We start from the raw sequence: 21,807 nt of genomic DNA, 5'->3' as shown, positions 1-21,807 counted from the left end.
TTCATCATTTAAAGAGTTCCCTTGGGGATCCAGGTAAGAATAGGTCCTCAGTATCCCTTGCTTGTCGTAAGAGGCGACTAAATAGGGCGGTCCTTCGGATGAGACCGCAAAAACCGAGGTCCCGTGTCACAGCAGGTGTGGCGCGATAAAGATCCCTCCCTGCTAAAAGGCCATAAGCGCCGAGCATAGGCCGAGATTTTGCAGCCCTTCATCGGCCGTGGTGACGTCTCCATATGAGTGAAATATTCTCGAGAGGGACGTTAAACAATATTCAATCAATCATTTAAAGAGCCCAAAAATATTCTTTAGTGAGATCATCTGGATGTAGGTGAATTGTTCCCAACCTTGATGTAATCGTTCTACAAATATTACCAGTGGTCACAATAGATGTAACAATCATGAAAGGTGAAGATAACGAACAGTGATCAATCTCATAACTCCTACAAGCAATACAAAAAAGATAGTTGGGCAAACACGGACCCCTGGACACACCAGAGGTGGGATCAGGTGCCTAGGAGGAGTAAGCATCCCGTTGACCGGTCACACCCGTTGTATTGACGAACTAGATCGTTATAACGACCATAGAATTTGCAAAATGCTGACTTCAATCGAGACTGTTGAAATCCCTGTACCATCAACTTGTTTGTCAGTAGCTTACCTCGATTTAAAAACTGACTATACCCAGAACAAGCTCTTGCATATCGAATCTCTGTAATGGTCATGTAAGGTTTACCTCTGGTCACCCATTGACGTGATGTTCATACAAGGGAAATTTCTGGTCATCTATAGATTGGTTGATTATTTATATTTTTAACGTCCATCTTGAGAATTTTCCACTCATATGGAGACGTCACCATTGGCGGTGAAGGACTGCAAAATTTAGGATTATGCTCATCACTTACGATCTTTATCGTGCCACACCTGCTGTGACACGGTTTGTGGGGTCGTATCCGAAGAACCGCCTCATTCTGTCGCCGCTGTGACAAGCAAGAGGGTCACCCGTAGAATAAATGGTTATAAAAGGTTACCTCTGATCACCCTTTGATGAAATGGTTATACAAGGCTCACCTATGGTCACCCATTGATGTAATGAGTCTTAATGTTAGTTGAAGCCCCGAGTACTACCTTTTATGCAAACTTTAGTTGACATTAAATTATATGGATGTTTTCATATACTAGTACCTATTACCTATTATACACTTGATGTTCATGGGAAGGGATATAAGGATGTAATGTCTCCGTACCGTTATTAAGGTATTCAATGTATAATGACCATATTTCATATCTGATAAATGGATGGTGGAATTTTTCTAACCATGGTATCATTTTGAAGGGTTCATCAAATAGAAATAATCCACCATAGGAATTTTCTAAATTTTGTTTACTGCTTGATTTATTTCAACTAGAATTTAACATTGAAGTATATGGGAAAAGCATTTTTTATTACAATATTTTAGAAAGAAATTATATTTTTATACAAATCTCTCAGTAGAAAGTTACATACACTTTCACTTAATGAAAATATGAAATAAAATTAATCATTGACAACACACATTTTTAGAAAATTAGATTTTTCTTATTTTTACAAAGGGCAGACAACTCTTCCAAAAGGTCTTAAGTGCAAAAAGGTCAGCTTCTAATCATTTACCAGTCATGTTAAATTCATCTGCTTCACTTTCATCATTAGTTAACGACAAACATTTATGTTGATCTAAATCTTTCAAATTTGTTCAGTATCCTTTCATTATACATGAAAATTCATTCACACCCCGTCTACCATCACTTGACAGATAATTGTGTCGACTTGTACGATAATTATGTCTACTTTCATATCATAGAAATATGTCTCAGTGTATGGATGACCTTAGGTCACCATTGTTTATATTTCTTCTTCTATTTCAAATACATAAGTAACAGGTAGAGTGACCACATGACCAATCTCCAGCTATGTCCGAAATTCATTCTTACAGTACCGCTATCTCTTATACACATATTTCAAACATACATTATATATGATTTAATTTCTATTTACAACAATTCTATTGAACATTCATAAAGTCAGAAAATGATGTAATTTAGACAAAACATAACGGACCGTTTGAACGTAAATTTTGACATTTACCTAAGGTTTGGTGAAATTAAGCCCAGTATGCAAGGTGAAGATAAAGAACAGTGATCAATCTCATAACTCCTACAAGCAATACAAAATAGATAGTTGGGCAAACACGGACCCCTACAGTATATACATGCAAAAATATGAACAGTTTACAACGGACAGACACCGGCTCAGGTAAGCTAAATATTTCACCACGACACTGCTGTAGTATCATAAAATATAATCTATAGTTACATGATTTTCATTTCTTAAATCGAATGGCGATTCCAAATTTAATTTCACTTTCGCTGCTTTGCATTATTTATATGCAAGATTCATATCACATTCTCGTATTTGGGAAACTTTGTCATGGGGGATCAAGATATTTAAATTACCGGGTCGTAAGATATTTTTGTTCAGAAATGATGACATGTAAATGATCAATCATGACGTGCTTCCTCATTTCCCCGAGGTTGACAAGTGTATTATACGCACATGCTTGCATTGTACAGTTCACTTTAATGTGGGACTAGTTTTAGAGAGTAGTAAAATAAGGTGACCTGGGGTCAAACTAATATGGGGTGACTGTGGGTTCTACTTGAGGGTACGAATTAAATATTTTACACTTCATGAAACTCGTGCCGGAAGTGTTGTAGTTCATGTGTTTCCAAAAATGAAATTTATTTATTATATTTACATTCAAATTTCAATTTTGTCGATGTTACCAGCCGTTGAAATAGACGTATTGGGATATAGGGCTCACGGCGGGTGTGACCGGTCAACAGGGGATGCTTACTCCTCCTAGGCACCTGATCCCACCCCTGGCATACAAGGGGTCCGTGTTTGCCCAACTATCTATTTTGTATTGCTTACAGGAGTTATGAGATTGATCACTGTTCGTTATCTTCACCTTTCACGTAGCATATTTATCAAGATTGTTCACAACTTCCAACGTATATTGATGAGGAAATGGTTATCATTATAAATCGTAGAAATATATTGGAAATGTAAATATTAAGTGAAATCATTGATATGTATTTTGGCGATAGAACTGAAACAGTCAAATGATGTCACTTATTCATTTTAAAGGATTTCACGTATTCGAGGCGCGGATCCAACTTTTTCGCCAGGCTGTGCCTAAAAGCGTCAAGTGATCATCAATAGAGAATTGTCCGTTATATTTTGTAGGAGGGAGGGGGCTCTAAACATGGGTGCTGCGATTCTGTGGCGTATAAGTAGATGTGAAATAAAACATGAATTAGGTGGTTAATATATACACTGGTTTAACATCTTTAGATATGCCCTAGAGCCCGACCCTGACTGACCTTTACAATTCTAAGTGCCTGTAGAGGAGTTTTAATACCTCATAACGAAACATTCAGATGGTGGATCCTTTTCTGTTCCTACTTAATATTACTTCATTTTACACTGATCTAGTGTCAGTAAAATTATAGAGGTGTTTTGAATAGGATGTAATGTATCGTACTTAATGTAAAGGATATGACCATATTGACCCCGGCCTCGATTTAGAACCTCTACTTCGGGGACTGGGAAATTCACAACCCTTTTATGCATTTAGTTTTATATAGTGTAAGCAAATGTAAAGAAGTCTTTCAAATGATAAAGATATTTAATCACCGTGAGCATTATCGCCCCCACCCTGGTATGAAAACCCCTACTCCTGGGATAAAGAAATTCATAAATTTGGTAAAAGACTATCTGCTTCTTCGAAATATTTATTTAGTTTTGAACAATTTAGTATAATTGAATACTTTACACATAAACACTATATGCCAAGTTGGGCCCAGCTCTAGAGTCAGACTCTCTACCCCAGGGATCATGAAATTTACTATTTTGGTAGCACTCGGAAGGCCTCGGGTACTAGGCTACTATTTTGGTGGAGGCCTTTCTGCTTTATATGACTTCTATGTATTTAGTTTTCTTACAAATGTGCTGTTATACACAAGATAGTCGAAATTTAATCATATTTGGTCTCATCAATAAAGCTCCGAACTTCGGTGCAGGAGTCCCTAAATTGACAATTTATGTCCATCTTGTTGCAAAGACGCTTCATACCAAATTTTATTTGTTCAATTGAATAGTAGTTTTCAGGAACAACTAAAAAACAAATTCAATTGCTTACGAACTACGACAGGCGCAGACCTATTGCAATATGTCACCCAAGTGAAAATCGAAACATACGAAAAGAAATAGGCACGCAATCTCTGGATTCCCGCCTACATTTTCAACTCGTACATTTTAAAAAGCTTTGGAATTTTACAAATGAGATTTTCTAAAATGCAAAGTAGAATTTATTAGTAATTGATTATTAACTTCAATACCAGGGTTAATCATTAATTGCTCTTAATTACAAAAAAACTGTTCCTTGAAATTAGACTTTAAAATATCATTGATATTGAAATGCTTATTGATATCAATATATATTAACCGTTTAATTTGCCATATTACTTTATATCATTGAATAAAAAAATTGTTAATCTGTATTTTGCATAGTTTAATATCATTTGCATGATCAAAGTGAACATTTTCGCCGTGTTTTGGTATGTAAACATGTGTGGGGAACCGGTTTAGAATAGGTCCTCAGTACCCCTTGCTTGTCGCAAGATGCGACTATATGGGGCGGACCGCAAAAACCGAGGCCCCGTATCACAGCAGGTGTGGCACTTTAAAGATCCATACTCAAAGGCCGTAGACGCCGAGCATCGGCCTAAATTTTGCAGCCCTTCACCGGCAATGTTGATGTCTTCACGTGAGTGAACATTTTCGAGCAGGACGTTAAATAATATACAACCAACCATTTATTGAGATAATTTTCAATTACACGTGCTATCATATTGAAAAGAAATGTGTCAAATCCTATACCAACACCCTAAGAAATAATTTGATTAACTGCATGTAATTGCTGAAAGACTTTAGAAGGTGTTTATTTTACCAAGTGTTCTAGAATTGTAATCTCACGGAAAGCATGGTTCCAGTTCGAGATTACGTCAGTTCAGAGGCCCTCCTTACATTTGAGTGCATGTACGCGTGATATGTATAATAACGACTTGTAACTCTCATTCTAGGGTATTCAGATTAAATTGTTGATTGATTGTATCTTACTTAACGTCTCCTTCGAGAATTTATCACTCATATGGAGTTGTCACCAAGACCGGTGAAGGGCTTCAAATTTAGACCTTTACTCGGTGCTTATGCCTGTGTCACATTACTAGCGGGTACCGGGCGAGGTATAGGTATCGGTGGGGGACCTGTCAAGATCTAACACCGTAGGGACACATTTCCAAGTCTGCCGGGTGATTAGCTCTCCTCATATACCGCCCGCACCTCGGGCGGGACAAGGAAGGCAGCCGTATGTTTACCGGGCGGGGAGCGTATGGAATGATGGTGTTGGTGGCCGCCCGATATCCGTAAGGTTATCGGTAGGTAACCGGGAGGGGTACGTCCGGTACCCATACGGACATCGTACGGACTAGGTACCCCCGTGTGGTCACCGCTCGGACACCTGAGGGGTATCGGATGAAGCCCGGACGATGTCCGTTCTGAGAACATCCGGGTATCGTTCGGTGACCTTTGCCTTTTCATGCGTGTTAAGTGCAATTAAGGCAATTGCAAACTGGTGTATATATACCTATCGTCATCGTCATCATCTCCAACATCATCATCGACGCTGTTGCCATCAACATCGACATGGCCAATCCTCCGAGGCATCTGAGACTGCCGTTCCTACGTCTACAACTCGCTGAAGCACGTGAGCGTTATCTTACGATGGGGTTGACATCGCCAGGATTTAACTCCGCGCTAAAAGCTGCCGGTGGGGTATACGGGCCCTGAATGGCGTGTTCTCACCGCATGGTCCCCGGCCGGACACTTTTCAGATTTTGGCATTTTCAGGCCGCTCAGAACCCGCTACCTAGTCGGATACCTAATCGCAGTGTAATGTGACACAGGTATTACGGCCATTGAGCAGTGTGGGTTCTTTAGCGTGACACGGGACATCCGTTTTTAAGGTCCCGTGACATTCACACCTGATGTCGAGTGTTTGGCGATGGAACTGTTACTTCCTGTTTTAACGACTTAGGTCTGTTGTGGCCAGGATTCGAACCTCGGCCTTCCGCTTGCGGGGCGAACGTTCTAACCTTTTGGCGACCTCGGCCGTGGTATTCAGATTAAAAGAAAATAATCCAATACAGGCATTTTATATTAATACCGGGTATTCTGTAGTTTTCATCTTGTATATAACTTCCAAGTACGTTGTACTTCCTGAGACAGTCGGGAATCAATTACAAATTTGACCGATAAATTCAAATATTTACTCCAATTAACTTGGGCCTGCTAAACCCTCCCTTTTCTTCACGTGTACATGGTATTGTAGTATCTCAGTCTCTACCCAGAGTTGTCGTTCCTTGCTCTCACTTACACCTCTGTTAATGTCTCAAAATAAGCAATGTTATTCCACATGTAAATCCCCTATTTTATAAAATATCGGGAAAACGTAGGACAAGCAACTATTTGTAGATTTTTTTCCCATTACTATACATTCTTCATGTACCTATGTATAGGCCTGGTGCAATATAACTACCCAATATCCACGATTCAACCCAAATCAATGCTTCTTGTGTCACGAAAAGACTTGACATCTGCTCAATATTTATTTATTTACGTATATTTTTGTAACTGAAGTAAAAACCATACTTTATTTGAGCATACGTGCCATTTTACAAAAATCTTGTAAAATCCTTGAGACGTTGACAGAGGTGTAAGTGAGTGTATGGAACGATAACTCTGGGTATAGATTGGTAGTATCTGGGGAGTCGTCCCCAGTACGACTTGTTTATTTCCCGAATTACACAGGATCAACATCCGGCAGCACGATGAGATTTCCCGCGGTTATGGACTATGTCAGACGTGTAGCAGGACCGACAACAGGCAGAGCTGTTAAGTCCGTGGGACCCATGATTTATGTGTATATACTGTAATAATCATCCTATAGATACTTTAGTATTTATAATGTAGGGGACGTAGATGCATCCTATGAACGCCACCTAATTACATTAGCTTGCGTCTGCTGAATAATCCCTTATTTCACGTGTACACGATATTTGTAATGTAGTGGACAAACGGGAATGGTGATGACTCCATATGAATGAAATATTCTCGAGTGGGACGTTAAACAATATACAACCAACGTAGCAAGTATGGACAGGGGTCAATTTGCATGGCAACCTAACGGGGCTACCTGAACTAGCGAAATCATTCGTAGATGCGAGTTTTCGGTTCGCATGGGGCTTAAATGAATGTTTGGACACAAGTATAGTGGGGAAATATGTGAAAAATTTTGATATTGATATTAAAGACGACGATGCAAGAATACAACGATATAAGGCCTTTACCGTGCGCAATTTTTTTTTGTGCACCGTAAATCGAAGGTTTATATACTGGTGGATCTGTAGCTCTCTGGTCTGTCCAAATATTTTCCCAGAGAGCTACATATCTGCAGCTGTGTTGTCACACGGTGATTGAGAAAGAAATCGGGATATAGTCATTTGAAGTTGAAATAAAAAATATGCTGCAGTTCATCATTGACAATATCTTCATGGTCTTTGGTGATCAGGTCTTCCAACAGTCTGTTGGAATTCCCATGGGCACGAATTGTGCTTCTTTGTTACCTGACCTGTTTCTATATTCATATGAAGCAGAATTTATTAAAAAAATCTCTTGCTGTGGCCTTCAATTCGACATTTCGATGACATTTTGTATATTAACAATAATAACTTTCATTCATATATCGATCTGACATATCCTTGTGAGCTCGAAATAAAGGACACCACAGAAATTTCCACTTCTGCTTCATGCTTAGATATTTTATTGAAAGTCGACATTAACGGCAAACTGACAAATCAACTCTATGACAAACGCGATGATTTCAGCTTCTCCATCGTCAACTTCCCATATCTATGTAGCAATAACCCATTATCACCTCTATATGGTGTTTATATATATAATCTCAACTGATTCGATAAGCAAGAGCTTGTTCTGCGTATAGTCAGTTTTTAAATCGAGGTAAGCTACTGACAAACAAGTTGATGGTACAGGGGTTTCAACAGTCTCGATTGAAGTTAGCATTTCGCAAATTCTATGGTCGTTATAACGATCTAGTTCGTAAATACAACATATCATTGGGTCAAATGCTGTCTGATGCGTTTCAAACCGATTGTTAAGCCGTTCTTGGCACACTGATTTTGACTGCGGATAACTCCGTTAACCTGATCAGGATATAGGGCTTATGGCGGGTGTGACCGGTCAACAGGGGATGCTTCCTCCTCCTAGGCACCTGATCCTACCTCTGGTGTGTCCAGGGGTCCGTGTTTGCCCAACTATCTATTTAGTATTGCTTATAGGAGTTGAGATTGATCACTGTTCGTTATCTTCACCTTACACTAGAGATAAGCTACTGACAAACAAGTTGATGGTGCAGGGGGTTCAGCAGTCTCGTTTAAAGTCAATATTTCGCAAATTCTATGGTCGCTGTAACGATCTAATTTGCCGATACAACCCATCATTGGGTCAAATGCTATCTGACGTGTTTCATATCGATTGTAAGGCCGTTCTGGGCACACTGATTTTGACTGCAGATAACTCCATTTGCCTAATCGGGGTTTAGAGCTCACGGTGGATGTGACCGGTCGACAGTGAATGCTTACTCCTCCTAGGCACCTGATCCCACCTCTGGTGTGTCCAGGGGTCCGTATTTGCGAAACTCTCTATTTTGTATTGCTAATAGGAGTTATGAGATTGATCACTGTGCGTTATCTTCATCTTTTATAGGAGTTATGAGATTGATCACTGTTCGTTATCTTCACTTTTCATATGCAAGAAGCCTGTTGTTATTCAACTATTCAAAATTAACATGGTTCGAATGCCGCTCAATAAAAACTGGGCGCCACCAGATAACTGAAAAATTGTTGAGTTTGACGGAAAACATCAATCAATCAATCCAGAACGAAGCGAGACCAATCACATCCTCAGGCCTTTCCGGCAAGCCGAGAAGTTGCGATTTACACATAATCAGCATAAATTGTGTAGGTGTTCAGTGTTAGCTATACTTATAGTAGTTTTGACTTTAAACCATTTTTCGTTTTCAATAAACTATCCTGAAATTGCAAAACTGAAAGTAAAGTGGCGTATGTAAGACAATTTTCTTCTTCTTTAAAAAAAAAAAAGACAACTGAAGATAATACGGTATGAAATTAATTCATTGTTTATCGATGCTTGATTTTGATTTTTCAGAAGAAATAAGTTTTGATAATTGTTGAATAAATAAAATGTGCCTGTTCGTTTCTTCAATCCGTGAGGGGGCCTCCTTGGCCGAGTGGTTAGACACGGCCTCTCACCTCTATCGGCGCGGGTTCGAATCCCGCTTGCGTCGGTAAGTGAGAAAGTTTCCCAGTTCACTTTCGGAAGGTCGGTGGTCTTTTCCCAGGTGCATGGTATCTGGGTTCTCTCTTCCACCAATAAAAACTGGGCGCCACCAGATAACTGAAAAATTGTTGAATGTGGCGGAAAACATCAACTAATCGATCAATCAATCCGTGATTTTGAATCGGCCTAAGGAAATTTTCAGAACAATGCGAGGCAACGTCGTACCGATTGCACATCCTGGGGCCTTTCCGAAAAGCCGAGACAATGCGATTGAATTACAATATGACCAGCATAAAATGGTATAGGTTTTCAGTGATAGTTATACTGATGATTGTTTTGACTAGCCCATATTTATCAACTTATTAAGATTTATAATTATTTCACTTTTATATATCTCATTCAACGAAGAACCCCCCCCCCCCTCTCCCGAGACCAACGATCTGATAATCGATGAATCTTTCAATACGATATTCATCCGATATTTATATTATTGAATTTTGATTTCCCGCTCATCTAGTGTACATATATAAGGATCTTATTTTTAAAATCATACTCCGGAAGGAAAGGAATAGAATATTCGTCTATGGAAAAAATGAAATGAAATATTTCCTCTTTTACAATGTACTCAAGATGAGAATATTTGTTTTCATGATTAAACATTTAGATTTAAACAAATATTATTTCAATGAAAATTTTCAAAAGAAAACAAGAAATGACCGTGTCTTGTTCCATTTCGTTACACAAATCATCAATCTCTCCACAGGTGTTGATATTTTGCGGTTTTGAACCTCCATTAATAACAATGATAATAGAAATTTAAAATATTTGCAGTGGGGGACCAGATTTATTTTAAAAGAATGTGGCTACATTCAATGGGAGATACAATGTATGTAGTAGTGAGATGAGTCCCCCTGTGATTCTTGTTCCAGTCCAGGATACATGTATCTTGTTTACATTGGATGGGAGATAATGGAAGTAAAGTTAAACAATATTTTAATCGCTTTTATTTTCAATTAATTGTAATGAAAAACTACAAATATGGTTAAATGCGTTAAGATTAAAAACGAATTTAGAAAAAGAAATGCGAGAATAGATCGAAAGAGAGAACTTGTCGACAAGTAATTCGATAAACAAAACCATATGCTTTATTCAAGAATTGTCTTTGCAAAATTGAGCGTGAATTAAATCTTTCACCAACAGGCTTGAGACATTCGGTATAAATACAGGCACTTGTTTCTATAAATAAGATGTGACGTCTGTATAATGATGACAACTTATTTGAGAAACAAGTACCTGTGGATAGAAATGTCAACTAGAATAACAGAATCTTGGCCTATTATCTACGTCACGCTGTTTTACGATACATCCTCTGACGTCAATTCAGAATCCACATTTTATGGTTTGACTATTTGTACAATGCATTTAAATGTTTCGAAAAGTTCGATAAGAAGTTGTGTTACTTACAGGCGAAGCTTCAACTATGGCAACGAGACACCTGCCTCACTATGTGTTGAGTAACGACATCCCGTCTTCATTAGAATTAGGCTTTTTAATGCTTTATGTTATGCAAACACTCGATGCTATTTTAAAATAATGCACATTGATCAAACGATTCTCTACCATCATGTAATCTGCATGTAGATTGGTTTTAATCAATGACGTACACGTCTAGCAGTTAAGTTTGGGATTAAAGTTTAACCATCTGCAAAGAAATCAAGCTCGAAGAAATGGAAAATAGAAGAGATTTCTTGAAATAATGACAGACATTTTACAAGTAGTTATTTTACAGCTCTGTTTGCTTGATTAAGATATAGTTCTCACAGCGGGTGTGACCGGTCGACAGGGGATGCTTACTCCTCCTAGACACCATCGAGCACGTATCTCTGCTAGTGGACATTCTGTCCCGGAAGATACTTGTTACTCGATATATGCTCTTTCATGAATATACACAATAACGATACAATACTGGCTGACACGTCGCCCAGTATAAAAAGGTGTCACTGTGGAGTCTATAAGGGGCACAGGATCCCACATTTGGTAGGTGTCCCTTGGATTATCCTTTGGGATATCAAAGACTTGTCGTATGTACAATCGGATAATCATCAGCTTTGGTATAGAAATCAAAATCCATACACCCAAATTAAAGATTGCCATGTTCCCGTAAGAGATATGTTTGATGATTCCTTTTCCGATCTCATGTGCTCGATCTCAAAATCTTTCGTAAACAAGAGATGTTTGTAAAACACATATGCCCCAATGGTGCAAAATTTCAAAGGGTTATACACACACACATCATTTAATTGAGAGTAGTATCATTAATTCAAAATATTAAGCAGACAATATCTTCCTATGTCAAGAGTGGATTGACCATGTGACCTAAAATTCAATAGGGGTCATCAACTCCTGAAGATGTACCACTGTACCAAGTTTGATGTCTGTCAAGCAAAGGGTTCTCAAGATATTGAAGGGACAGTGTATTCCTATGTCCAGTTTGACCCTTGACCATGTGACCTCAAATTCAATAGGGGTAATCTTTTCCTGAAGATGTATCAGTGTACCAAGTTTGAAGTCTGTCAAGCAAAGTGTTCACAAGATATTGACCGGACAGTATTCCTATGTCCAGTTTGACCCTTGACCATGTGACCTCAAAATCATTAGGGGTCATGTTTTCCTGAAGATGTACCAGTGTATCCAGTTCGATGTCTGTCAAGCAAAGGATTCTCAAGATATTGACCGGACAGTATATTCCTGTCCAGTTTGACCTTTGACCATGTGACCTCAAAATCAATATGGGTCATCTTCTAAAGATATACCAGTGTACCAAGTTTGATGTCTGTCAAGTAAAGGATTCTTGAGACATTCAGTGGTCAATATATTCCTATGTCCAGTTTGACCTTTGACCATGTGACCTCAAAATCGATAGGTGTCATCTCCTGATGATGTACCAGTGTACCAAGTCTGATATCTGTGAAGCAAAGGGTTCTGAAGATATTGAGCGGACAGTATATTCCAATGTCCAGAGTAGTTTGACCCTTGACCTTTAACCTGAAAAACAATAAGGGTCCTTTTCTTTTTATAACCAACCCACATATGAAATATCATTCCAATCACAAGAATGGTTCTCAAGATATTGAGCGGACAACTCGTGGTCTACCACATGGGGTTAAGACCAGCAGTTTGATCTTGACCTTTGACCACGTGACCTGAAAATCCATAGGGATCATCTACTCTCTAAGGAAAGCCTCTGTATCAATTTTGGCTATTATCAAGCAAAGGGGTCAAAAGATATTGAGCGGACAACACACGGGCTTAAGACCAGAGGTTTGACCTTGACTTTTGGCCATGTGACCTGAAGGTCAATAGGGATCATCTACTCTCCAAGAGCAACCCTTGTATCAAGTTTGGTAGTTATTATGCATAGGGGTCAAAAGTTATTGAGTGGACAACGCATGGTCTACCACATGGGGTAAAGACCAGCAGTTTGACCTTGGCCTTTGACCATGTGACCTCAAAATCAATTAGGATCATCTACTCTCCAGGGGCAACCCCTGTACCAAGTTTGGCTGTTATCAAGCAAAGGGATCGAAAGATATTGAGCGGACAACACATGGTCTACAGACCGACCGACCGACAGTTGCAAAACAATATGCCCCCTTTTTCAAAGGGGGGGGGGGCATAAAAATTGTAAAACTTGTGACATACTAATCACTAGATATTCATTTAGTAGTATCTCACTGGACGTAGTTTCTGTACCAAAACTTTTGATAATTTAACTTGTAAATCTTCTAACGTTGTCTGCGCTATTGCGTGTAACCTATGTAACTTAATTTATGTTGGAGAAACTGAGGGTTCACTTAATGAAAGAATATCGGGGCACAGATTTCAAATAATTAATGGTGGTAATCAACTTCTTTACATGTATTTAAACACACCAGACCACTCGATACTACCCATGAAGGTAAGGATTTTTTTTGGGGGGGGATATACCATCCCACAAATAGTCCAATACTAAGTGCCCCTTTTCGTAGACAACGAGAAGATCACTGGATCAGGACCCTAGGTACTGCATATCCATACGGATGCAATGATAATGTATATGATGTGGGAAATTTGACTAGTCGACAAGGAAATAAGGTGAATGTGATGGGACTCTTTCCCAATACTCAAAGACGGAAACGCAGTCACGGACATCGTTCATATAAAAGACCAAGTATAAATGATGTCACGTTTGATTAACTTTTACCTTACGTCAACAGACAATTAGGTCCACATCATATTCGCACAAAACTTAAATCTGTTCCATTGAGAGTTTTACATGTTATTTCGAGAAGCTACAGTTAGTCTATACTTGGATTTTTCAACACCTGAATATAGACTGAACTCTATGACTATGGATGTTGCCAATCACAGGCTATTTAACCCACCACGGGTTATGGATAATATTCCTTCCAACTCGTGCTGCTAGTTCCTTAAGTTCAAATTTACAAACAAAAGAATAGATGCCGTCAACATAAGCAACATTCTTTGTCATAAAAGAGTTCATTCGTGTATTCCAACTTATTTCAAGTTCCTACAGATATAATCCCGTGGGGATCCGGGTTAGAATAGGTCATCAGTACCCCTTGCTTGTCGTAAGAGGCGACTAAATAAGGTGGTTCTTCGGATAAGACCGCAAAAACCGAGGTCCCGTGTCGCAGCAGGTGTGGCACGATAAAGAACCATCCCTGCTCAATGGCCATGAGCGCCGAGCGTAGGCCTAAATTTTGCAGCCCTTCACCGTCAGTGGTGACGTCTCCAAATGAGTGAAATATTCTTGAGCGGGACGTTAAACAATATTCAATCAATCAATCAATCCTACAGATATACTGATACTATTGTATCTAAAGTTTTTAATTATAAACATACTTTGCAGTGCCTAGATATAGACCATCATTTACTTAATCCACCTACGTGTTTTTGTTCTTCATCTTCTTGCAACTATAGTCCAGCTGGACATGTCATTACTGGTGATGTAGATAAATAGTCCAGCTGGACATGTCATTACTGGTGATGTTGATATATAGTCCAGCTGGACACGTAATTACTGGTGATGTTGATATATAGTCCAGCTGGACATGTCATTACTGGAGATGTTGATATATAGTCCAGCTGGACATGTCATTACTGGTGATGTTGATATAGTCCAGCTGGACACGTCATTACTGGTGATGTTGATATATAGTCCAGCTGGACATGTCATTACTGGTGATGTTGATATAGTCCAGCTGGACACGTCATTACTGGTGATGTTGATATATAGTCCAGCTGGACATGTCATTACTGGTGATGTTGATATAGTCCAGCTGGACACGTCATTACTGGTGATGTTGATATATAGTCCAGCTGGACACGTAATTACTGGTGATGTTGATATATAGTCCAGCTGGACACGTCATTACTGGTGATGTTGATATATAGTCCAGCTGGACACGTCATTACTGGGGATGTTGATATATAGTCCAGCTGGACACGTCATTACTGGTGATGTTGATGCAAGGTGAAGGTAACGAACAGTGATCAATCTCATAACTCCTATAAGCAATACAAAATAAATAGTTGGGCAAACACGGACCCCTGGACATACCAGAGGTGGGATCAGGTGAAAATGAGGACCTCAAATCACTTATTTTAAAAGGTCCTAAATACATAGAACCTCGGTCTTTCAATTGGCGACAGAAATTCATTTCTATTATGAATTCTGTCGAGGATTATGCCAGACAATGATCTTAATGCGTTGTCAGAATAGATCAAAAGTAAAAAAAAAAAAAAAAAAAAAAAGAATAGTACAATCCCGCATTAGACATATTAAAACAAAAGTACGTACCATCTATCCTTCTGTGTTTAGTAAACCAGAAATGATAAGAGAATTGGAATGGGTACATGAGGAATATGTTTTGGTTCCAGCTGACAAAGCTTGTAAAAACATTGTCTTTGATTGTAAGGCTCATTATCACAATTGTATTTTCAACGAACTTAGCATTACTTCCACTTTTGGTAATCGTATCTATACTCTCAACTGCCCTTTGAGCTGTTTAGCAGTCCACCTACATATGATTTTCATGATATATACAGGTGTTAAAAGCGCAGCATTTTTTAATGCTCTCTGATTGGTCAAGCCGATCTTTTCTGATGTGAGTTCACTTCGATATTAACTGTAGGTTTATTTGGGACTTCCCTCCTAACCAACCATAAATTTGCTGACAATATTTATTGACCAAGAAAATTGCGTATTTTAAAGCATGTATTGTATCGATGAGGACCTACATGTATTCTAACCCGGATCCACACGAGATGTACGATAAAGAAAGGCTTTTAACTCCTATAATAGGATTTCCAATTTTGACGGTTAAAACTAATTGAATAATGAAATTTTATTCTGAATTTCTTAACTTTTGACTCCCATATATAACTCCTCTATTTGTCATCCTAGTTTCATAAAAAGCCATATATAACTCCTTTATTCGTCATCCTAGTTTCATAAAAAAAAAAGTGTTCAAGTACATGTACTTCTTTTTGACCTATTTATTTTCCTAGAAATCAACTTCAGCCGCTAAATACTCTGTTAAATCTAACGTGTACACAGACGTTATTTGCAATGCAATGAGGAGTCAAAAGAATCCTATATAACATTCATCTAATAACAATATTAGGCATGCTTGTTTTATTGCTGGTGTCATTCACCATAGGTACTTAACAATTACCCTCTCCCCCCAAAAAATATATGCAGATACCCTTCGCAATAAAAATGTCTTGCTTCAAAAAATTATAATTCATTAAGGAGCAAAATCAGGATTTAATGAAATATCCTGTAAGTATTGAATAGCAATACATATCCTCTACCAACTCCAAACCCATGAGTTATGACGAAAGATAAACATATCAGAAATCAAATGAGAACAACAGAAAAGTGGCTCAGTCAGAAAGGGCTCCTCTAAGTACTTCTTCAGATTTTATTGTATGGTAGTAATGACACTGCGTTCATCTATATTTGTAGTGACCGAGATGAGTAGATGGGCGACAGAAAAAGTAGACTAATCTAAAAAACAAAAACAAAACCCACTGAAGTACATACAGACTAAATTAAAACAAAATGAATAGACACAATTTCAAAATCAACAAATTGTTGCAAAACGAACAATCACTAATGCAAAACCAACAGGCATTCACAGATTTAACACTAGATGGTGTGGAAAGAGGAACATTTATTATCGGAATTAACGACAGATGGGGCATGTGTCTGTATCTTGCTGTAAACATCCTAATTATCAGTATTCGTATTTTGTTTAGTATGACAACTAACATGAGTTTTCCAAAATGAAATTTATTTCTTAAATGAAAAGGTTAAGATAACGAACAGTGATTAATCCCATAACTTCTATTTAAAAAAATGGAAAATTAAGATAGGGCAAACATGGATTCCTGCAGATACCAGAGGTGGGATCAAGTGTCTAGGAAGAATAAGCATCCCCGTTGACCAGACGCAGCATTCATGAGCCCTATATCGAGATCAGGTAAACGAAGCAATCCGTATTCAGAAACATGTAAAGAACGGCCTAACAATTGATATGAACCATGTCTAAAAGGTTGTATTGGTAAATTAGATTATAACAACATAGAATTTGCGAAATACTAACTTTGAACTGTTTAAACCCCCTGTAAAATCTTTGTCAGTAGCCTACGTTGATTTACAAAATGATTATATGCAGAACAGGCTCTTGTGTATTGAATCAGTTGAGATATATCAACACCATATTCAGGTAATAATGGAATATTACTTCATAGATATGGGAAGTCTACGATGGAGAAGCTGAAGTAATTCAGTTTGTCATTGAATTGTTAGTTTGCAGTTAGCAACTATGTTCAATAAGATATCAAAGTATGAAGCCGATGTGGAAGAATTGTGGTGTCCTTTATTTTGAGTTCCCTGGGATATATTGAATCAATTTATCAATGGATATATCTAAATGTCGAGCTGAAAGCCATAGCAAAGAATTGTTTCTTCTCATGTAGCTTTTGAATCAATTCTGAATTGTAAAAATATTAAAACAGGTCAGCTAACAAGGAGCTTAATTCGTGTCCATGGGAATTCCAACAGACTGTTGTAAGATATGATAACCAAAGACTGTGAAGATATTATCAATGACAAACCCCAGCACTGTATCTTTCTAATACCAACTTCACAGTTCTTGTGTGTATAATGACAGAATCAAGAGTGGTGTTTAACAAAGTAATGTTTTGGATGACTGATCACAAGATATGGATATTTCCCTTTTCCAGTTTTAATGTAGAAACAGTTGTCTATGATGTCAAAAAGTCTAGCCTTTAATTCGTCGTGAGGAATGGTTGTGCAAAGTGTTGAAAAGTTAAACGTTTTGATGTTGTTGATTTGCGAAAAGGTTTTGTGATTTCAAATTTATTAAAAGTTCTGAAGATTGTTTTGGAATGCACATTTGATTTACACCACTTATTCATATGAAGCAGAATTTATTCAAAAATTTCTATGTGAGAAGAAAAAAATCTCTTCCTGTGGCCTTCAAGTCGACATTTAGATATATCGACGACAGTTTGTCTATTAACAATAATAATTTTCAACCATTTGTTGATTCGATATACATGTATCCCTGTGACCTCGAGAAAAAGACACCACAGAGCCGTCCATTTCTGCTTCATACTTAGATATTTTATTGGAAGTAGACATTAATGGGAAACTGACAACTTTACTGTATGAAAAACGGGATGATTTCACCTTCTCCATCGTCAACTTCCCATATTTGTGTACCAATATTCCATTATCACCTGCATATAGTATTTATGTCTCTCAACTGATTCAATACGCTAGAGCTTGTTCTGTGTTTGGTCAATGTTTAAATCGAGGCAAGCTACTGACAAACAAGTTGTTGGTACAGGTGTTTCAAGTCTCAACTGAAGTAAGCATTTCGCAAATTCTATGGTCGTTATAACGATCTAGTTCGTCAATACAACCTATCTATCATTGGATCAAATGCTTTCTGACGTGTTTCATACCGATTGTTAGGCACATTGCTTTTGACTACGGATGGCTCCGTTTACCTGATAGGGTTGTGGGGCTCACGGCGGGTGTGACCGGTCGACGGGGGATGCTTACTCCTCCTGGTCACCTGATCCCACCTCTGGTGTGTCCAGGAGTTTGTGTTTGCCCAACTATTTATTTTGTATTGCTTATAGGAGTTAGGAGATTGATTACTGTTCGTTGTCTTCACTTCACTTAGAACTGCCATATGTCACAACAGTTACTATTTTCGTGAGGCGCAAAGATATGGGCTTGGTAGAATTTTTACTGGATCCAGAAATGCAAGGGTTCTTGGGAAGTTTTTGAATCCTGTATAGGTACCGGTAACTCATATTCATTTTTTCTATTGATTGTAATATAATATGTGTTTAAAATTGATGCATGATATTGAAGAATTCCATCTCTTGAATGGGAAAATGTACTTTAAGTAGGATGACTAAATGAGGAATTAATGCCAATTTCGTGTAAAATACAGTTCTTATGATCCTTGCAACAAAGACAATATTCTCAGCTGAAACTAAAACATGTTCCTCGTGTAAATATGAACTTGTCTCCTGGATCAAAACTCTGGAACATCTACATGAAGCAGGCCAACTGTGTACATGAAAGGGGAAGATAGAGAACAGTGACCAATCTCATAGCTCCTATAAGAAATACAAAATTAAGAGTAGGGCAAACACGGACTCCTGGATATACCAGAGGTGGGATCACGTACCAATGATGAGTAAGCATCCCCTTGTCGACCGGTCACACCCGCCCTGCGCCCTATATCTTAATCAGGCCTCACGACCATAAACTGAGAATATACTTAAGTCTAAATTTCAAATTAACTTAACTTTTGAAATAGTTTTCAAAAGCAAATAAAATTTTCAGTATATGTTTGCATTTGCATTCTTTTTCAACCTGCAGTGTTTTTAATCATTTGCGCTGGATAAATCTAAAGATACAAGCAATCATTTTGACTTAAGTCTATTCTCAGTTTATGGTCTTGGGGCCCAGGTAAACAGAGCAATCCGCAGTGAAAATCAGTGTGTCTTCACAATGACGTAAAGAAGGTTGATTTTAAATTCAACGCATTATCATTATATAGCCATTTGGGCTCCACCATAAAGCATACTAATCATATGACATTTAAAATTAAACGAAATTTATTGATCTGTATTCAAATATTTTTACATTGTAATTGAAGTAATGTGACCACATTTAGTCATGTTTGGTAAAGCTATTAAAGGCTTGTCGTCAGAGGCGACTGAATGGGGCGGTCCTTCGGATGAGTCCGCTAAAACCGAGGTCCCATGTCGCAGCAAGTGTGGCACCATAAAGATTCCTCCCTGCTCAATTGCCATAAGAGCCGAGCATAGGCCTAAATTTTGCAGCCCTTCACCGGCAGTGGTTGTGACGTCAGGACGACAAGATGGCGTTTTATAAATCTATTACTATATAATAGGCCGCATACAACATTTACCAAACATAGCATCGCTTATGTCATTTACAATAAACTCAAATAACATTACATCTCCCCTTTTAAGGTATTCCATGTATAATGAAAGGATAATGAACAATTTGGAAGGATTTAGATCAACTTAAAAGTTTATTGTTAAATAATGATGAAAGTGAAGCAGATGAAATTCACAAGACTGGTAAATGATTAGAAACTGACCTTTTTGCACTTAAGACTTTTTGGAAGAGTTGTCTGCCCTTTGTAAAAATAAGAAAAATCTAATTTTCTAAAAATGTGTGGTCAATGATTAATTTTATTTCATATTTTCATAAAAAGAAAGTGTATGTAACTTTCTACCAAGAGATTAGTATGAAAATATAATTTGTTTTTAAAATATTGTAATAAACATGCTTTTCCCATATACTTCAATGTTAAATTCTAGGTGAAACAAAATTTGAAAATTCCTATGGTGGATTATTTTTATTTGATGAACCCTTCAAAATGATACCATGATTACAAATATTCAACCATCCATTTATTAGATATGAAATATGGTCATTATACATTGAATACCTTCAGAAACAAATGGCAGTCTTAACAGTCTTTCCCCTTCCTTAGGATGACTAGAAACTCAAATAACAATTTATTTGCAAATAAAGTCCTCAAGATGTTTTGGTTGCCTCACTGTTCGCTGTGGTCTTGGTTCCTGACGCAGGGTGTTCGAAATTTCATGTGGTTTAGGCTTCACTGATGAAGTGGTCGACGCGTAGGATTGATCCTGATGCGGTTGTGGTGACTCGTCAGTCATCGGTTCGGTACCATCTGAAGCATCAGATGGCAACATAGTTTCACTCGTTTTAAGTAGATGCCTGCGGTTTCTGCGATACAGCTTGTTATCACCTGTGCGCACTAAATACGATCGGTCGGAAAGTTTCTGATCTAAGACAGCAGGTTCCCATTCTTTTGAGTCTTTCTGTACACGAATTATTTCACCTCTGTTCATGATGGGCAACGTTGACGATTGTCGGTCATAGTAGTGTTTCTGTTTCTCTTGGCGCGCAGCAAGTTGTGTTTTGCAGGATTCGACTACTTTCGAATTCAACATGTTAGCTGTAATCGGTAACTTGGTACGCAGTTGTCTATTCATGAGTAGCTGAGATGGCGACAGTCCTATTCCATCAATTGGTGATGCACGATAATTCATAAGGCTCGTATAAATGTTACCTCCTGATTCGTCAGCTTTCCTAAGTAGGTTCTTAACCATTTGAACATACCTTTCCGCCTGCCCGTTTGACTGTGGATATCTGGGACTTGAAGTTGTATGAACGAAATCCCAATCACTCGCGAACTTCCTGAATACATAACTCGAGAACTGTGGCCCGTTATCCGTGAATAGTTCCATTGGGATGCCGTGACGAGCAAACACAGATTTAAAAGCAGTGATTGTTTGTGAACTGGGTTGTCGTAGGCATACGAACTAACTCTGGATACTTGGAATAGTAATCGACACACAAAAGGTATTCCGAACCTTTGAATTGGAACATATCTACCGCGACCTTGGCCCACGGACGTGAAGGTATATCTTGTGGTACCATTGGTTCCTTGCTGTTAGAATTCCTGTACTTGTTACACACTGCGCATTGCCCAATAAAGTTTTCAATGTCTTGATTCATTTTGGGCCAAAACAGTATTTCTCGTGCTCGTGTCTGCGTTTTCACAATGCCCATGTGAGCTTCATGTAGC

The 21,807-nt window shown here is 38.2% G+C and overlaps 1 protein-coding gene across 1 annotated transcript; it reads right to left on the bottom strand.

The window, feature by feature from the left end:
- Positions 1-20,707: 20,707 nt before the first annotated feature.
- On the bottom strand, positions 20,708-21,466 carry LOC130048514 (uncharacterized protein K02A2.6-like). Its single transcript, XM_056145367.1, has one exon. It carries the CDS (start codon positions 21,464-21,466, stop codon positions 20,708-20,710), a length of 759 nt encoding a protein of 252 aa, XP_056001342.1.
- Between the last annotated feature and the right edge of the window lie 341 nt (positions 21,467-21,807).

The sequence above is a fragment of the Ostrea edulis genome, chromosome 1 (assembly GCF_947568905.1).
Source record: "Ostrea edulis chromosome 1, xbOstEdul1.1, whole genome shotgun sequence".
Classification (NCBI taxonomy): Eukaryota; Metazoa; Mollusca; class Bivalvia; order Ostreida; family Ostreidae; genus Ostrea; species Ostrea edulis.
The sequence above is the reverse complement of the archived record's forward strand: the minus strand, read 5'-3'. Positions and strand labels throughout refer to the sequence as shown.